General features: G+C 40.1%; 1 protein-coding gene across 1 annotated transcript in view; it reads left to right on the top strand.

Annotated features, from left to right (window-relative positions):
- The window catches only part of cntfr (ciliary neurotrophic factor receptor), a 187,061-nt gene that overhangs the window by 82,051 nt on the left and 85,095 nt on the right, over window positions 1–19,915 (top strand). The window contains exon 3 of the mRNA XM_053476323.1: window positions 16,364–16,597. Within this exon, the coding sequence (XP_053332298.1) occupies window positions 16,364–16,597 (234 nt within the window). The remainder of the gene's footprint in view (window positions 1–16,363; window positions 16,598–19,915) is intronic.

The raw sequence follows: 19,915 nt of genomic DNA, 5'->3' as shown, positions 1-19,915 counted from the left end.
TGGAAAAGCACTCCTAGAAATTGAACGCCTGTGTGTTGAAGAATTGGTTCAGCGCAGGTGTGTTGGTGTGTGTGTGTGTGTGTGTTTGAGTGCCTGTGTGTGTGTATAGGCGTGCATGCACACAAATGTGTCCTGAGCTCTTCTATTAAGCTGTAAATGCCACGTATAGAATATAGAGTATATACTGTAGAAGTTCATATTTAGCCTGGAGACATGTTAAGATTAAAACACTGTTCAATGGAAAATAATCTATGGGTGGTGTAAAGCTGAGTTACTTTTGGGGTTACATCTCACCGTTGGACAGCATGTTTTAATGACTTGCTCTATTATCATATCCAATTGCCACGATTACTAATTTACATTGATGAATTAATTAATAAACAAGACCTCATGCAACATTTAATATGATGGGAAGTTTCTGAAAATGGTTCTAAAATATATTTAGAAACACATTGTCACGGAAAGATTCACTAAATCACAATGATTTTTTTTTTATTATTATTATTATTATTGTTATTATTGTTATTGTTATTGTTATTGTTATTATTATTATTATTATTATTATTATTATTAATACTACTTCTACTGCTACTACTACTACTACTACTGATAATAATAATAATATTAATAATAATTAAAAAATATATAAGCATACAAAAATTCAGAGCAACCCCCCCCCCCCCCACACACACACACACACACATTTTTTTTTTTTTTTTTGCTTCCAAAGAGCCAAGCTTTTTTTGTATTTTTAATGTAGTCTTGAGAAATAGTTCTCCAGGCTTCCTGAAAGACTTTTTGATAACAGATAATCAGAACGGTGATTACTGTGGTATACTTGGTGATGCTGAATGCTGAGTGGTTGGAACAGACGAGAGGAGAAATGAGGTTGCTGCTAAGGTTGGTACAGAAATAACACATTTTGAAATTGTATCTTTAAGAACTTTGCAATAAAGCATTTGTTTCCATTTCTGTAATTTAATCAGCATATAAAATTACAGGAAATATGGAAAAATTGACACAGTGTGGAATTTTAGGCTATTTATTCATAGTCTCAAATTATGTAGATCATCGAAAGCGTGACTCCTTGAAAATGACTTGTTACTAAAGAAACAATACAAAAAGGTGCTTCAATATAAACCCGAGACAGGAATTAAAGCCAGAGATAATGCTACGGAAAATTAATTAACCAAAAAAAATCAAGCCAGATAAATCTAAACCATGCGGTGCACCAGACAGCTCCCAGGATCCCTCTTTGTGCAATTTAAAAGAGATTTATTTCCAAACACAATCCTTCATGTAATTTTCATCCTTTTGCTTATATATTATTTATTTATTTATTTATTTATTTATTTACAGTTGTATGTATCTGATAGACCTATTTCCATTATTGTACAATGTCACCATGTGGTCACATTCATAAAAACATCATATAATCTAAAACATTATTACTTTTATGACATTAAAGGATTTTCTTTTATGAGCGCATTAGATTACAGTATGTGCAGTATAGGGTTAATGTTCCACTACCCCGCTGTGTGTCTAATAAGAGTGTGTTCCAGCTTAGTTAAGCCTTCACACTTTCAGCCTATGATTAACTGGCTGTCAAAAGTCAAAAGGCATCAGAGCTACTGTAAATGTTTTAGAGTACATCCAAGAATAGCCACGAGTTTACGGCAATAAATTAACTGCAACTCGTCCAGGCTGTAAATCGTACAATCATCAATGCTGTCGGAAATGGTTAGGGTCCTCATCGTGAAGACGGGAGACACACAATAAACAATTACACACGTATATAAAGTATTATAATCCTCCTGTAAGGTTTATTGCTGATTTCTGAGAGCGCGAAACTGATTTTCTGTGTGATCGTGCATTCCCCGTTAGCTAGCAAACGAAAGAGAATTACACAGCGGCGTTGTTTTGCCCATGACCTTTTCAGCCAAAGCAACATAAGCGATTCCAGGTTGGAAATTGGTTTAAAGTGCCGTAGAATTGGATTCCCTAAGCACAATGGAGTAGATGCATTTAGCCTGAGAGAATTTCAAGCAGACACTCCTGATTGGGGGGGAAAAAACACAGCTAATGCCAGCATGAATTCAACCACTTTTATCATTCTGTTTGACCTGGTGCTGGTTTAGCAATGGTTACAATATCATTGTGATGGTGAGCTACAGTATCATCATACTGGCCATCATGGTGAACAGTTCATTATTTTACAAGTTGAAGTAATAATCCTCTTGTATGTGTCTTTATTTTGTATGGGTTTTCTTTGTACTTTTTTTGTTTTACAAGGACTCAGTGGTGTAGTGGTTAGAATGGTCACCTTGCATCTCCAGGGTCCGGGTTTGAATCCCGTCTTGGTCTGTGTGGATGGCGTTTGCATGTTCTCCCCACGCTTTGTGGGTTTCCTCCCAAAGACATGCAGATTAGGCTACTTGACTTTCCCTTATCAACTACTGAGTTTTGGGATAGGCACCCTGACCAGGGTGTACCCCACCTAGTGCCCTAAGTATCCTGGGATGGGCTCCAGACACCCGTGACCTTATAGTATACAGGATAAAGCGGTATAGACGATGAATGAATGAAGTTGATTTTTGGTTCCAGACTCCGTTTCCCATCATGCACTTCACCACAGCAACATTGTAACTGTATTCACCTGCACCTTGTTCAGTTTGATTAGCCTGTTTATATGAAGCCTGTGTTTGAGTTGGTTCTTTGTCTTGTATCTGTTGAGTTTATTCTTCTGTTGTCTGTTCTGTTTAGTGTACCGCAGTGATTCTTTGTTCATGTTACCTTGTTGTTTCGTCGTGATCATTATTAGCATGAGCTGTAGACTTAGCCATAGTATTTAGTGTTTATCCTCCTGTTTGTACTTAACAGTTTTCTTTAATATGTTGAAGTTCTACTCCGATAAATATCAGCTTGCACTTGCATGCTGCCTCTCCTCCACTAGGCAGCACTTGATGAAAAATGAGGATCTATTTTACAAATTCTGAAGGATCATTTTTTATGCAAAAAACACAAGAATAATTATGTAATTTAACATCATTTGTATGAATGATTTCTCGAATGTGATTGGTCAGCGGGGAGTTGATTAATCTTCGACAACGGCTCTGAAAACAAAAAATATGCGCTGCAAAAATGTAGAACCCGCACATTTTTTTTCTGTGCCATAAAAGCAATCGAAAACACCCAAAAAACATGACCATATGTGCCTGTGCTATTTCTTTGCCTGTTTGAGCAATTTTTAACTTTTTACTCAGTCATGTTTGTGTAGTAATAATGTTAATAATGAATGAAATAAAATTCATTACATTATATTGGCTAGGTTATGCTAAAATGAGGGATGTTTATTAAAACTGATAAATAAAAATGAAGAGCTACGCATTGTAATTGTTGTCAGACTGCTGACAATGAGAACTTGTACAACTTTAAAATACTGAACTTTGGAGTGAGTATCATCATCATCATATTATAGTGTTGTTGATTATTTATTTATAGCATCATGCCACATTATGTTTTATACTTTAGTATTATCAAAGAAATATCAATAAAAGTCAAACTATATTATATGGTATAATATTACTATTATTATTCTTATTGCTGAACTACATTGCAATACATTTTAAAGTGGAAGACAGGAGCTGATTTGATTGAATATCACAGCACTAGACCTTTTAATGATGTATCAATTACAGCTCCACTGCTTATTACAATCACACCACACTTTACCAGCCGCGTCAATTGTCTCACAAATCTTAAAAAATATATATATTTTTATTATTATTGTCGTTTTGCATTGTATGTTGATCTGCAAGCGGTCCTGGGTAAACAAAAATCTAAATTAAAGACTCACATTTCATTAAAGTCATTCCGTACAGTCATAGTGCTTTATTCTGTATTTTGTCTTATGGCATTGAGTACTAACCATGCTTTCATGTTGAACCTGCCTATCCACACTAACAAGCAGTAACACGCCGATAAGCTCCATCAATGGATGACGTCCGGAACCAGGAGTAATTGTGAGCACTGTACTGTCTGCTGAAAAGGCCTGGCTGGCTGGGTGTGCTTTACTTCAGGGTTTGATTGCAGGTGATAGGAACTTATCTGAAACAGTGCAGGCAAGGCTGCTGTTTATCTTCTGAAGAGTATCGATCTGCTCGGATCTTAGAGAGCGGGAGAGAGAGAGAGAGACGCCAAAGGCCTGGAACATTCGAGTCTTTCGGATGCGTTTATCCCTTCCTCTCTTTATTTCTGCCTCTATTTGTTATTCTCTCTTATCATCTCAATCTTCCATTGGTTATCCCTTCAGCTACAATATTAGGATATTAGCCCCATAGGAACTATACCGGACCCCTGATGAGACGTCACTGTTATGCTTGGAGATGCAGAGATCCTTCTCAGCGTGTGAACATGTTAGGTTTAGTTACAAGACTTCTGATTGATCAGGTTTATAGGTTTCTTGTAAAATCTATTTATTTCTGGAAGGAGTCACCAGTTTCAGTGCTTTGTAACTCATCGTCTATACTGCTTTATACAGGATCCTGTATACGGGGTCAATACAGGGGCCTGGAGACGATCCCAGGAGTCTTAGGGCGTGAGGAGGGGTACACCCTGGATGGGCTGCAAATAAATCCCAGGACACACACACACCCACACACACACTTACTATGGGCAATTTGAGGAAAGCCAGTTTTGCACATATTTGGACTGTGGGAGGAAACTAGAGTACCAGGAGGAAACTCACCAAGCACGGGGAGAAGATGCAAACTCCACACACACAGACTCCGAGGAGGGATTCAAACCCAAAACCTGGAGGTGCAAGGCAACAGTGCTAATCACTACACCATCGTTCCGCCCCTTCTAATTGCAAGTGTGTTTTTCACTATGGAAATGGATGACTTTACTGTTTCTAATTTCTCTGGACCAGTATGAGTGACTTTTCTTGTCGTCTTATTCATTTGAAGTGAGAAAACTTTAAATGTAAATTCTAATCCAACTTTGCACAGCATAAAGTTTAACAACTCCAAATGGTGAAAAGCATCAAGTGCCATTAAAGTTTGCTCACTCACTCACTATTGCCCTTATTCTGTTCAAGGTCATGAAAGACCTGGATCCTATCCCAGGGGACTCGGACAGTAGGTGGTGTAAACCCTGGACATGGTGCCAATCCATCGCATGGCACACAGACACAGACACACACACACACCCTGGCACGCTCACTCACACACTACAGGGGATTTGGGATTGGGATTTCCGTTAATAAACTTGACTAAAAATAACTCTGCTTGGCGTTGGGCCTCCTCACACCAACTCGTTGTTGATTATTTTTCAATAAATGCTTGTCCTGTTGTGTTTCGTTCCTTGCAGATTACATTTTCCCTGTTCTGTTTAAAACAATACAGTATAAAGCTGTTCTGCTTCACCGGCAGCCACCTCAACTTGAATTATCATCAGTCATTAAAAAATCAACGTGTCTGCTTTGTTTCTCTCTCACTGACTCTCTCGTGCTCGTCCGCTGTTGTCGTCTCTCTCCAGGCTCACAAAGCTAAACACATTAAACCATGGAGGTTGTAATTTCTCAAGAAACACTTCCTATCTCTGAGCTTCATTAATCTGGGAAAGGAAGGAAATTTGAACCCTTCCCCCAATAAAAAAAAAAAAAAAAAAAAGAAATAGCTCTTTGAAAAGCGTCAAGCGTTGCACCCTGGTCCCCGAGCACCTCACAGAATTAGTTAGCGCGACAGATATAACCTGAATGCAAGGCTGATGAAAGTCTTCGACTACAATGAATGTTCTGATGGATTATGGAGGGAAAATGCCACTTGAGGTTCACCGGGAGTGGAGGATGTTGGCAATGGGTTTCATTTAGAATGCAATGCGACGACCAAAGGAAAATGGTGTGTGAAAAACCTGATGCGTCTGGGTGTTTTTAATTGGCCCTCGCAAACGTATGGGGGTGCGCTGAAATCTGTGTGCATGCTGTGAGAGGTCAGGGCCTATTTATACAGCGAAAACATTCCCCTGTCATTCACGTCTGTATAGCTGCTTGTTCATCGTGACAAAAAACCACACACGGTAAGGGTGAACCAGCTGACCCCGGCTCCCAGTACATAGTCCCCGGTCTGTCTCAAACACCTTTTGATGTATCACGCGCCGTGCCTTATGGTCACAAGCATAGAACAGTGCTGAGTAACTCGGTGGAGTCGGTGTTGATAGTTATAGAGTGCACCCTCACACATTCCCAGGCTCCAGCAGCTGTGGGCGACCTAAAGAGCAATCTTTTACCTCGGCGTGATGAATACCGTGTTTTTCATTCCGTACTCTGTCATGCTAATTTATCACAGTGATCCTTGCATTGTGTGTATATGCAAGGCTTAGCCTGACGAGTGTGTGTGTGTGTGTGTGTGTGCACACTTGCAACAGAACAGAGAACCCACAGCAGTCAGACAGAAAGCATGGCCCATTCATCTTCACACCTTTGTATAGAAGCACGTACACTCAGAGGTGTGTGTGTGTGTGTGTGTTTAAGAGACACAGAGAGAAAGAAAGGAAGAGAATGCAGGTCAGGAAATCCACAGTTGTTAGCATTAACCTTCCGCATAAACCTTCACTAACCTCTGCGTCTAAAAGGCGACAAAAACGAGCTATACAGCGCCGAAAGCTGCAGCGAAGCCATTATGATCCTGTTACCTCTCATTTACAGTTTCGCCTCTGAGTGGAGGAACGCGGCCTTGCTTCAGAGGGCACTTGCTATTTCGCAGGCTAATAAAAAGGCGAATGCTGGATAGAAAATCAGTACACACAATTAGCAGCCATGGAATGGGCTTTGAAGGTCACGGTTCATGTCAAGAGATTATGCATAGCGTTTACGGTGAATTGGTGTGTTCTTACAGTACACTTCCTCAAAGTGGCTTTAGTCAAACCACAGCAAGATGAGATGTTCCCAGCTGCATAAACCACGACCTTGCCGTATTAACCCAGTCTCGATTGGAATTTGTAGTTTACTGTGACAATAAAGCACATCTCAAGATACATTAAGCAAAGTTAATTATGCTTTGATACCCCCATAAATGCTAGAGATATATATGTACATTGAGTCGTAATATCAGCACAATTACTGTATATGATCTAACACCTCTTTTTGTACACCTGGCAGGGCCTATAAATCTACACAAGGAGTTTCCTTCGCAGACTGGAGGATGATGAGTATGTTTAAGCAAATGAACAACTAATGCCTGCACTTGCTTTTCACTTTCTGTGCAGACTAGTTGTTGAGTCGTGGTCTCTAAAAAGACAGAGATTTGTGACTTAGTGGTTCATATTGTCGCCTCCAGGGTTAAGGTTCGGTTCTTGCTTCAGTGTCTGGGTGTAAGGTCTCCCAATGCTTGGTGGGTTTCCACTGGGAACTTCAGTGAATGAGTTTGTAAGTGTGTTCCCTGCAATGGATTGGGACTGGTACCCCTTCCAAGGTGTACCCCACCTCATACACTAAGACTCTTAAGATAGGCTTCACACCCCCCACAACCCTGTATAGGATAAAGTGGTTCAAGCAAGGCGACGATAAGTTCAAAGAAGATTTAAGTTCTCCAGCATCTCCATGCAACTTTCCATGGCAGACTTGACTACTGGACACATTCATTACCAAGGTGTTATACTAATGCTAGCATTGTTTTCCATGAGCAAAAAAGGCATGTTGGATGCAGCTTTGTGGTGTGTTCATTTAAAACAAGCATACAACCACATGCCCATCCAGTAGCCATAGAAATAGCACGTTTCCACAAACGCACATGCACTTTGATGCATTTGTGTCAGTAGAGTATTTTAAGGTAACATCCATTTAAAAAAAAAAAAAAAAGTGTTGCACAATCGACCACTTCTCTGTCTCAATGTATTGTCAGAACCTTCATCAGTTGAAACCTTCGTCCACAGAGATGCACCCCCTCCAGCCCACCCACCCCCACCTCCCTGATTGTTTTCTCCCAGGGATCCATTATTGCAGCGACACACACAATGCAGTCCGCCCATTTCCTGACTGGAGTTAGATTAGCATTGAGTGCAAGGAAAACAAGGCCTGCACGCTATTCTGGGTGGAATGTGACAGACCCAGTGAGTAGCATGCCACCCATGAGGCTAGAGAATAGGGTTCTAAGCAGGGCAATCAGACCGGGATTACCCTAAAGTAATAGAAGAATTTAGTTGACGTTGCAAGAGCTTCTGGCTGTCTTGCACCAAGCATTGGGGTAAGAAGAAAGAATTGCTAAACAGAAAGCATTACAGAGACAAGTGCGTGGAAGAAAGATGTAGAGAACGTGATAAGAAGGGAGTTTAAGTAAGAGGGAAGACAGGGGTGAAAGATAGGAAAGAATATGAGATAACAGAGACACAGTATAGCAGAGTTCTGGATAGCTAGTGGAACAGAATTCTGAAGGCTCCTCTCACCTTTCTTGTCTAATGTTTCAATGCCTCAGTGTAAGTCTATTAGCCATCCTGTGCTACGTTATTGATAGAGGTGGTACAGCAGGCCCAAGGTAAAGTGTTGATAAAGGCCAGAGGAGCATTGCCGATCAATACTTCTAATGGTTTTGCATTATAAGTGCATGACTGAGAACATCCTCTTAGTCCTCAATTAGATCTCATATAGCATGGTGAAAATGTTTGGAAAAAAAAAAGAGTTTTGCCTCTCTCTAAGTGAGAACAGTGATCTGGGTTACAGAGAACAGAACCTGACACTTGAACAGCGACTTTCCATTGGTCGACAGAATCCAGTGGCTTGAATAAGGAATGCATTCACATCTTATGAGTTGCCAGATCTGGGTAGTGGTGTATGCAATATTGTGGAGGTCAGGTGATTGTTTCTATTGTTTTTATTTACTTTGACCAAAAAAAGAATTTATACGAGGGGTGTTCAAGTCAATCAGGGATTTCTGATTGTGCAGAATAACAGAAAACATTTATAAGAATAAAAACAATCTTTATTTCTCTACACTAATGCATTTATTCTAGTATTTCATGAGTGCATAGATACTATCAATGTGGAAGGTTTTCTCAGTACAAAGAAGCCATGATACTCCTTCATTCACAAGAAATTTCATCACAAGTATGGGTTTGAACTGATCCCCCCTATCGTACGTCCCTGTTGTAATTCAGAATCCCTTTGTTCATTGTAGTCAAAAACAAAACGACCAGGAATTGTCTGATTTTGAACTTTGTAACAGAAAGTTTTTTTAATTCTTTTATTTTTAAAATGTGCCTAGGTCTCCTGACATGATCAACGATCTGTGAACAGTAGGAAATTTATAGACTTTGGCACACAAAACTCTAAATTGGAGATATGTGAGTGCAAGTGTACATCACCATGTCATAAAATTCCACACACACACACACACACACACACAAGTTTCCCCTCTGTTGCAAACTTAACAAAAGTGCAAAAGTGCCTTTTTTTGCATTGGGATTGATTTGTGGAAAAAATAACAATGGCTGAGCAAATGGAGACAAATTACAGTGCGGGCTGTTGATGTGCCTGTCAAAATCGGAGTAAAAATGAGAGCTGGGATTGTCTCTTGGACCCTGGGAGAGGAGAGTGGCGTGGCAGGTTTAGGCATCGCTGAACTTGACGTAAACTCTGGGAGTGTTTTATAATGACAACCATGTATGTTTGGGTGATGGGCGCTCAGCCTTGGTGGACGCGTGCGTGAGCGTGTGCCTTAAAAACTGGAGATGGACACCAGGCAGGTTCTTTCCCCAGATGAAGAGATCACAACAGCCAGGGGCTATTTACATTCCACTGGCAGGCCATGCATCTTGCTCATTTATAACCAAGACAAGGTTTAGCGAAGGGTGAACGTGCAAGTGATCAAGAGCTAGAGCAGTGTGTCTCTCTGCAGTCCTGCGCGTGATTGAACAGGTACTCCTGAATTTGAAATGAATATCAATACGGCACCGTGGGACATTGAGTAGACCTCTGCATGACCTGCGCTGTAGCTCTATTAGGAATTTCTTCCAGAATAATTTTACAAATCGGTTAGGATTTCCGTGAGAGTAATTTGCGCTTTTAAAAAAAAGAGAGATGAGACTGGGACAGCCGCCCAAATATCTCACAATCACCATAACTTCATAACTGAGCGGTACTGATGCCAATTTCACATTTTACTGACAAAATTGATTCCGCTAACAATAAGTGTTAAGTAGGTCTGTCATATTTCATACAGTGGGAATTTCAAATTGAATTTGAAAAAACTTTCTAAGATCTTATTCATAAATCAATATAACCATTTTTCAAAGTCTATTTTTAAGGATTCCTTGTTACAGGGTTTCATAAGGAGTAACAATGAATAATAAAAAATATGTTGCAAGATGTTATATGCCTATTTGCTATTAGGCCATAATAAGACTACAGTTGTGTGTGTCTGGATGTGAGGGTGGGACAAAAAAAAAAGGACACATTTTTTGGCAACTTCCTACCCTTGTGTGAGGATGCTTGGTGCTACATAATGTATGAGTTTCCTTGCCATTTTTGGAAACACTCAGTGATGACATTTTACGGGTCTTGAAATGAGCCACCCCTCATTTCCTCATATTTTGTACGAAGGTGACAGATGACAGATGATCAGGCTGGCGATTAGTTCAGTATGCTGCTGATGCTGAGTGCTCAGTGGTTGGAATAGATGAGAGGGGAAATGAGGTTGCTGCTAAAGTTGTTACATATACAACCAATTTTATCTTTAGTCACTTTACAGCCTGGCGGAGCAATTCCATTTGTTCAAGACTGTTGCACAGTATTACAATATATTACTATACAGTAGTTTATTATTACAGTACTATATTTTCATTTCTAATGATTTTCAGGTGACTATAGTTGCAAAGCTTGTGTCAACAACACATTGCATTATAACTTAAGTTTTAGAATATGATTTATGATTATAGCCTTCATGGAAAGCATAATCAGAATTCTTCTACATCCTCTGCAAGTAATTTTAGAAGTTGTGTTTTTTTTTTAAACGGGGGTTTCTAGTAGCTTGTAGAGCCAATGACTCCCAACAGCCAATGGCAGCTTTTCTATTCAGGTCACGTTTAAAGCCTATAGAGGCCACAGAGCTTGCTGGTTATTTGTGAACCTTGTCCTGACCTCTTCAGTGGCCTGAATCTTACTTATGGACTGTAAATGCACTTTGCTCAGAGTTGTAAGATGGGGAAAAAAAACATCTTGGCTTAAGGAGTCTCTTCAAATATGAATGAAGCATCCAGTTAAAAACTGAAACTGAGGTGAAGTGCATTGAGTTTTGACCCCATGTTTTTGGGGGGCTTTCAATGAAAACTCCTCCACAGCTTTGAAAAACAAGTGAGCATTGTGTACGGTTCAACAAGTCGGCAGTGGAGTGGTTTGTTCGCGTTCTTATAAGCCTCTTGTTTTAGACAGAAACAATGAGGCAGATGAGACTGGGCCAGCAGCCCAAATATCTCGCAATCACCACAACTTCATAACATAACATTACTGCTACCAGTTTAGCATGTGCCATTGACAAAACTGATACTGCAAACAGCAGTCTAATCATCATACCAGTCAGAATTCATACATTAAGAGGTAAAAACAGAAAAGGTGCACTTCTTTATATATAGAGATGTGTGAGTGTGCCAAAATTTATGGGACAATGAAAGACCACAATATTAACTTACTATACTGCAGTTAAATTTGGTAACTGCCTGGTCAGGATCAAAATGGTTTAAATTTGGCTACTGGTTAATTTTTATTTTGCCATAAACCCAGAATGGGACCAACCAAAATCCTTTAAAAAGCACAACTGGCAGATACACATAAATATAACAACTTCATGAATGGGATGTTAAAAAGTCACTCACACATCTCTAGTTGACCACCATTATAAACCCAAGAGATGTCGCCGAGGTTGTTGGTATTGCTATTCAGGTAGTAGCGTCCAGGTGTCTCCATTGGCGAATGTTTCATTGTTTCAATGTTTCAGGTCAGGTTTAAATCCAACAACTGACATAGATGTGGACATTTGGAGCACCAACCATATACACATACAGATACAGATAGAGATACAGAAGCAATAGTGAAAGCAGTCTTAAATTCTTAATGGCACTACAGTATGTAGGGAAAAAGCAAGGAGAGTAAACCATGGAGGTGTTGGACAGTCCTGTAAATCTAAGAGAATAGTCTCTCTTTACATTTTCAATTACTCTGCTTTAGGATAACCTGGGGCATTCGTGGTTCAGTGATAGGTCTCTCGCCTGCCATGAAGAAGCTCCGGCTTCAATTCCAACCCAATTCCCATACCCCAGCCAGTAGATGCAGCGCCGGTCCCAAGCCCAGATAAAATGGGAAGGTTTGCGTCAGGAAGCGCATCCGGTACCCAGTTGTCAGCAGAGCGGATACTGTAGTCTACTGTGGCAACCTCTCAATGGGAGCAACCAAAAGATTAATTAACTGTTTTGGGATAACCCCTGTTTTTTGGTTATATCCCAAATAGTATACAATGAAAAGCTAGTGTGCTATATGGTGAGGAATGCCTTGTTCCACACATCAAGTAGTGCTCTTGTTTAGGGGTTATCAAACAAAGTGGTGACATCAGTCATAAACCTTCATTTATGTTGATGAAACTGCTCCAGAGACTGAATTTGAATATGGGTTGTGGCAAGCAGCTGCTCTCCACTCTTTCCAGGACCATGGACCATCACTGATTGTTTTAGCGGTAGACAATACCTGCCGAATTTTACCTACAGTATGGTTATACTCTTAATAAATGGTATATGGAATTACTAGCCCATGCCCATGAAACTCTTAACTTCTAGCTAAAGGGTTACCTGAAGGTGCCTCATTTTTCTGCAGATTTTTTGCATCTTAGAAATAATGCATTAAACTTTTGAAGGTAGAGAAGGGTCCTTAATTAATTCAAAGATTTGAGTTGTTGCTGTGCAACCCATTCCTAGAACAGGGATCTATTTCCAGTGATAGCTGTCTCTGCATATTAGAGAAATTGCGGTGAGTGTTACTGGGTGCTTTAATCGACACTATTTCTGATTTGCCTTAGTGTGTGGCCTCACGTTCCATTTATTAGCAGACATGGTTAAATTTGCATGCACCTCATTTCATGTCATTTTACGTACAAGTTTCCGTTGACATGATGAATGTGTTACTGAGGATTATCAAAAATCAGCATACTGTAATAGTAATGGCGATTTATTGATTTAAATCATGGTGAAAGAACATTAGCAGTAAAAAAAAAAAAAGTGGAAAACCTTGCTTATGATCTATGACTTAAAAGGTCAGGGTGTAATCCTAAGTGATTGTTCTGCCACAATTGTTGCTTCGAGCAAGACACTTGACCCCAATCCACAGAAAGATGCCACCCGTACAGATCTCTACAGGTCTGTGGTCCTTGCTTCGGGCAAATGTGTGAACTAAATGGCCTAGGAGTTACACTGACATTTTGCCATGCTCTCTGCCTGAAGCTGTTGGATGTTGCAGCATGGACCTGCTCCAGTTTAGGTAAAGCCGAAGGTCTGATGAGTTTTATCCAGCATACTGTAGATGATCTCTTTTTGATGTTTTGCTTAGTCAAACAAAGTGGAACAAGAAGTCCAAGAACTAAATCCCAAGTATCCTTTCCTTGAGATCCATGTGATGCATCGTGGGAGGCCTTCGAGAAACAAGAAAGAGTTAAGAGCGGTGCCATGCTAAGAGTTAGCAAAGGCTTCCACCTTACAGGCTAGAGCAAGAAAATAACTGCTTGGTGCAGCCATACTGTAGTTTTATTTCCTGTTTTTAACTTGTGTCCCACTCAGGTAGCAGTCCGATCTTGCACTCTCCGGTCAAAGCTCTCATTAGAGATGAATGAGCAATTATTTATTTTAGATTTATTCATCTATTAAAATCCATCCTCGTGATCCTAACTAGTTCCCACCCTTTACGGGTGCTTAGTTTCCATTCGAGGAAATGAAACCTCATCAGCACCTGATTAACCTGATCAACCAGGTTTGCATTTATAGAGGCAGCTTCTGGCTAGCGGCGGTGCCCTGTTTGCACGGCCACTTAGCCGCTTTGTTTTTTGGCTGCATGTTTCGCGAACACAGACACAGCTGTTTCTCATCTAGACAGCAGTTCCAGCTGTGGATCAAATCCCCTGTACGGCTTCCCAGCCCGGCTTGCACATCTCTGCCTCATAAAAAATGTCAGAGATCTTCCATGTGGGTGTGGAGCGGCCTCTATCTCATTTCTCCCCTGAGCCTTTACTAAGCTTTACGTCCGCAATGTGAAATGTCAATTTTGTCTCTGCTTTGCATCTCAATTCTGTTTTGTTTTTCTTACTCCATTGCAAAGGCACTCGGTGATTGTCCTTGAAGCTAGGTGTTGCACTCATAGTACATTAGTGTGGACTGGCTGATCTCCGAGGATGTCTAGGGCCGACCGTTTGGCTCGTACGATCGTGTTTGAAGACAAAATACATACATTATTCAACTGACAAAGACCTGATGTGGTTTGGCAGCAGGTTGGAAATGGCCAAGGTGACGATATTTGCAGGGTGGAAAAAAATGGCTTTGGATAATTCTGGGACAGATGCACCTTTTGAAAACTGCATAATATGGATTAAGCATTCCAGACCATCAAATAGTAGCAGATATGATTTAATGCATCCAGGCTTTGTTTTATCAGACTGAGGGGCAAGCGATTAAGTGCCCTATTACTGCCTGTTCTGGATAAGATAAGCAGGGTAGAAAAAAAATGCATTTATTTGCACTTTCAAACAAGCCGGCTGCCAAAAGCAGCCTGGCAAACAAGAGAAATGGGAGACTATCTCTTAATGAGAACCCTCAAAGAGAACAGGCCAGAGGGCAAAGCAGTGACTCCAATGCTGAGCGCGCTTTGGAGAGAAGCTATTCACTGGCTTGTTTTACTCAGCAATCTTCTTTGAGTGCTCAGTTTTGAGGGCATACCTATTAAATCAACACCTTTAAATGGGCTTCAGCGAGCATCTCTTATCCACTAGCTGATTTTGTTCTTTCTTTAAAATCTGAACGTGTTTCATGTTCAGAATGTTATGACTCTAATATTGACCAATTAAATCATGTCTTAGATTGGAGCTTCTGTTGCATAAAGGTAGATTAAAAAAAAAATCTATCTATCTATCTATCTATATATATATATACACACACACACACACATTATATATATATATGTATATATTCATTATTTGGTGAACACACATTACAAATTTCGCTGTAGACTGTAAAAGGTGCTGAGTCTCTACTGCTAAAGCGTGTCTTTTTTCCTTTCTTTTCTTTTCGTTTAAAAAAAAAAAAATTAACATCCCTGACATTTATACATAATAAAATTTTGAGCTGTAATTTAAACTTTGGGGACCTGGAGATTTACCAACATGGCTGATAGATGCAGATAGTCGCCTGGGGAATCATAGACATGAAATAATGGCAGTTGGAGAAATCAGCTTGGTGCAGGCACCGTGAACACACACAAACATCACACCATGTGGAGTATTAAACAAAAAAAAAAAAAGCAATATTATTAGCTCCATTAAGTAGACCATCCTTAGTTTGGACTTCTTTAACCATTTTGTTGCATTTTCAACATCCAAAATCTAACCAAACCTTAACGATCAGCGACTTAAAGCCCGGAACTGAAATAGTAGTACAACGAGTTATAACGACGCTGATAGGCATAATTTAGTCAGGCATATGACTAGGGTGTGAGCCATTTGGCACAAACAAGTAACTACAACAAGTAACTACATATGCGCACGGTGTAAAGTTTCCCCCTGACGTACAGCCAGTAGCAATAAAAACACAAGCAAACGCAAAGGGTTAACATATTGTTTTAAAATATTTAAAACAGAGTCAGTGACAGGGAGAACTACAGAAAATACAACCAGCAACCCAAGGAAATGTGCCGCAGTTAAAGGGATGAATGCATGATAAGCCGTGGCAAACAAACAGGGAAACACAGAAGGTATAAATACACAAACTGATTAAGGGGAAACAAGGAACAGGTGCACACAATCAGGGGGAAAAATGAAAAGCAGACGCAATGAGTAAGGGGAAACTCTGGCGGCGAAATTATTGGCACCCCTACAATTCTATATTTCCGATCGCCTCACCTACTGCAATGAGATTTTAGTCTAACAGAGTTAAAGATAATTGCTAAGGGATTTTCCTCATCCCGTGCAAAAATGCATTCTAAAATTTCAGCTGTGCATCATATAAAACTTCTGCAGGCCTAATGTTGAATACTAAAGCTCTGAATGGCCAGGTACTTTGTCTGATTTGATATATGATGGATGCATGGCATACAGTATCCCTGATAATGTTCTGCTTTCTCACCCAGGAGGCAGAATCCAGTACGCGAGGCTCGGCAGCAATGTGACGATGCAGTGTGGCTCTCTGGACAACGAAGCCTCAGTCACGTGGAAGGTGAATGGGACAGATGTGAAGGCCAAGAGGAGGGAGGAAGGACCACGACTAATCCTCATGGAGGTGGACATGAGTAGCAATGGCCTGTACAGCTGTTTCCAGAATCCCGATGGCCAACGACGTGACCAGATCACATTTCGCACCGGACGTGAGTTTAGACGTTTTTGCTCGGTTCGCTTTTCCTCCTATATATTTCCTTTTATCTGAATGTCCTTTTTTTTTTTGTTTATAATTCTTTCTGCACTTTATGATCTTTTTCTCATTGTTCATTCTGTCTCCAGTATTTCCTGACAGTTTGACCCCATGCACTGTTTACTGAATCTCTTCTTCACTTAAACTTGCCCATCGTTGCTTAATGCTCATACCAGCTTGCGCTGTCAAGAATGTGAACTTGTTTTAAAGCCCATCACTTAAGAACAGTCTTGTATTAATAATCATAAACATTATCATCCCTTCATCCGTCCGTTGCCCTTCAATCCGCCCAGCCTTCCCTACTTGATTCATGGGCTGTGTTTGAGTCTTCTCTAAGTGGTTATGGGGTGTGGTGTCATTTTGGACATTAAGCCCCATCCAGATGTTGCTATTTCAAAAAAAGAAATGCTGCTGTGCTAAACGGGGTCATTGGCAGGCCATTCGATCAGGCAGGAGATTCCTGCAGCCCTTTTCACCCATCCTGAAAGACGAGCAGCAGTCATCTCCATCCCGAACGGCAAACACAAACCCAAATCCTTCTTGGAATGTGTACACAGTTTAATGGACTGCTATCTTGTTCTGGCCTAAAAGACCATAAATCCCCAGGTTAGTTAAGCCTTCAGACTCGCAAACATTATGAACACAGGTGGTTCAGGGAGCCGGTTTTGTCTGAGGGATTTTTTTTTTTTTTTCCACTCGTGAACAAATGGAAGCAAATTAGCATGGATGGCCACATGGTGCCAAGGACTTTAATCAATAATGGTAACTAGATGCTACCCATAATGCTCTCTGACAGCAATTAAATTTACTTATTAAATTAAAGAAATTGGAAAACCAGAATGAGACAAGGCTGCTTATGATTGCGCAGTAAAGAATGTGCTTTCTCGGCTGTGTTTGTCTTCACAATGCCAGGATGTAAAATCAAGGAAAACATGAGATTAATCGGCTCAATCGGCCACAAAATATGAAATAACCACTTTCTTGGTTTATTTATACACAGCTCAGATTCATGCACCAAACAGCGTTTTTTATAATTCCGTCTTCTTTGTTAGTTGACCTCACTGCCTTGGCTTCCTCATTTAGAAATCATTATCAAATCTCAACAAAAGATGACCATCTTTTTAACCCCCAAAAATAATAATAATAAAATAAAATTGAAATCTCTCAGCCTGGTACCACTAATTAAAATAAAATGCTAGAGGTAACAACTTTTCATTTAATTTTATGCTCCGTTGTATGTGTTAACACGGTGAGTGATGGACGGAACAAACAGGTCTACTCTGGCCTGCAGAACTCCTACAGTATGTTTCCCAAGTTTTCTGTTCCATCCCTTTATATCATGCTCCACTTTAGACACTTACATAAATATATAATTACTAACTATATGACTCAGTTGTAGGCGGTGATGATCCAATATGCTTATGTTTCTTCGTGGACCTTTTACAGTAGTTCTGTACAACACTTGCAGTGTGTCTACATGCAGAATTTCTATGGTGGGATGGTTGTACCTTGATTAGGCCATTTAACTGCTATTATTGTTCTAGTATGCAAACACTGAAGTTTATTGACCGGAGTATGTCTGACACCTTTACGATAAGTGGCAATATGCCCCTTTTCACCTTGTTAGTATTGGACCTTTTCCTGGGTTGACCTATTACGTCACAACCAAGCTAGCAAGCAGAAAACTGGCAGCGAGTCGGGAAATGGGAACATGGACAACTTTAAAGCCTCATACAAGGATGAGTCAAAATATATCAGCATTCTTGAAAAAATAACTTACGTTTTTGTTTTGTTTTTTACAAAATTTCCATCTCCATCTAATGTCCATTTAATGTCCATTTGTCAACACACTTTCATTTTCCCTTATTAAAACAATGTTTCGGGTTGAGCTGTAAGCCACAAATGCACCGCTGTCTCCACTTCTTCATCAGAAGTGAATCTTGTAGGGCTGCTTTCAGGGGACCAAACAGGTAAAGGTCCAATAGAGCAAATCAGGACTATAGAAAGGATGCTTTAACACCTCAAAACAAAGTTTTTGCAGAGTGAGAAAGAACAGTGTAGGAAGAAGTGAGCATTGTCATGCAAGATCACAACCCCATTTAGGCTTCAGCTCTTCAATAAGCATCTCAATGTAATAAGCACTGTTGATTGTTATTTTTTTTTCTGATAATGTTCCAATACTGGCACTTGAGAAACTCAGAAGGCTGTAAGCATCAATTTTCCAGCAATTAAACCCTTTTCTGGAATCAGCGATTGAGGATGTTTCTGTTCCATACTGTAGTGATGAATCCGTGTCTCATCACCAGTAATGATTCTCTTTGACAAACTATCACTTTCCTTAAAGTATCGGTCCAAATTCAGCTTGCACATATTCAAACGCTTCTGTTTACGCTCTTCCGTGAGTAGTTGCACACCATTTTTGTTCTCTCTCTCTCTTATCCTTTTTTTTTTTTTGCTTTATTCGCTTTTTGTGCCAGCAAAGTTTTCTCTTGCTATTCCGTAGTCAAACTTTCAGTGACAACTATTCCTGCACGTTACACAGCACAAACCTTTCAAACCGCAATGTTCCACCTGCTGCAATTGAGCATCAAGAAATTCTCTAATTCTACCATTCAGCTTAGCATTGAGGCACTGATTGAAAAAGAAATTAGATTTTCAGGCTGAATTGCCATTTAGTTTGCATTTGCTTCTTGCAGCTCAACTTTGCTTTTCCATGAGAGGGAAAAAAAAAAAAACATTAAGAAAGCATGTACCCTGGAGAGAAAGCTGGTATCCACCCAGATGAGGAAGCCTGTGTGACTCGGCGCTGTGGTCAGACCCCGAGGATGCCACTTATATAGTTGTTAGCGATATGGTGTGTTTTGGTGGTTTATTCCTTTAGAGAGCTCGTCAAGACGCTCAGGTCAGCAAGTTAAATTAACAATTAAAATGTTCTTGCTGTTCTAGCTTTATGGGGGAAATTATAATGCACATTATGTTTTTTTTAATATATATATATATATATATATATATATTGTAGCGTTTTTACGCCGGGAAGAATGCTGGAGAGACGAGTGAGCTTATTTGCTGCCCAATGCAATGGCTGGGAGTACTTTATTTAGCACACAGCATGGAAGGCATGAGCAGCACCTTCACTCAGGAGCCTACATCTAATTCAGCGTTAGCCTGAACTAGAGCACATTTCACACGTCACACACACCTCAACACACACACAACAGGGCCGAAGTCACTAACCCAAACACCTTTCCCCATCATGGTGAACACACCGACATTC

Source organism: Clarias gariepinus, chromosome 17, assembly GCF_024256425.1.
Source record: "Clarias gariepinus isolate MV-2021 ecotype Netherlands chromosome 17, CGAR_prim_01v2, whole genome shotgun sequence".
Lineage (NCBI taxonomy): Eukaryota > Metazoa > Chordata > Actinopteri > Siluriformes > Clariidae > Clarias > Clarias gariepinus.
The sequence above is the reverse complement of the archived record's forward strand: the minus strand, read 5'-3'. Positions and strand labels throughout refer to the sequence as shown.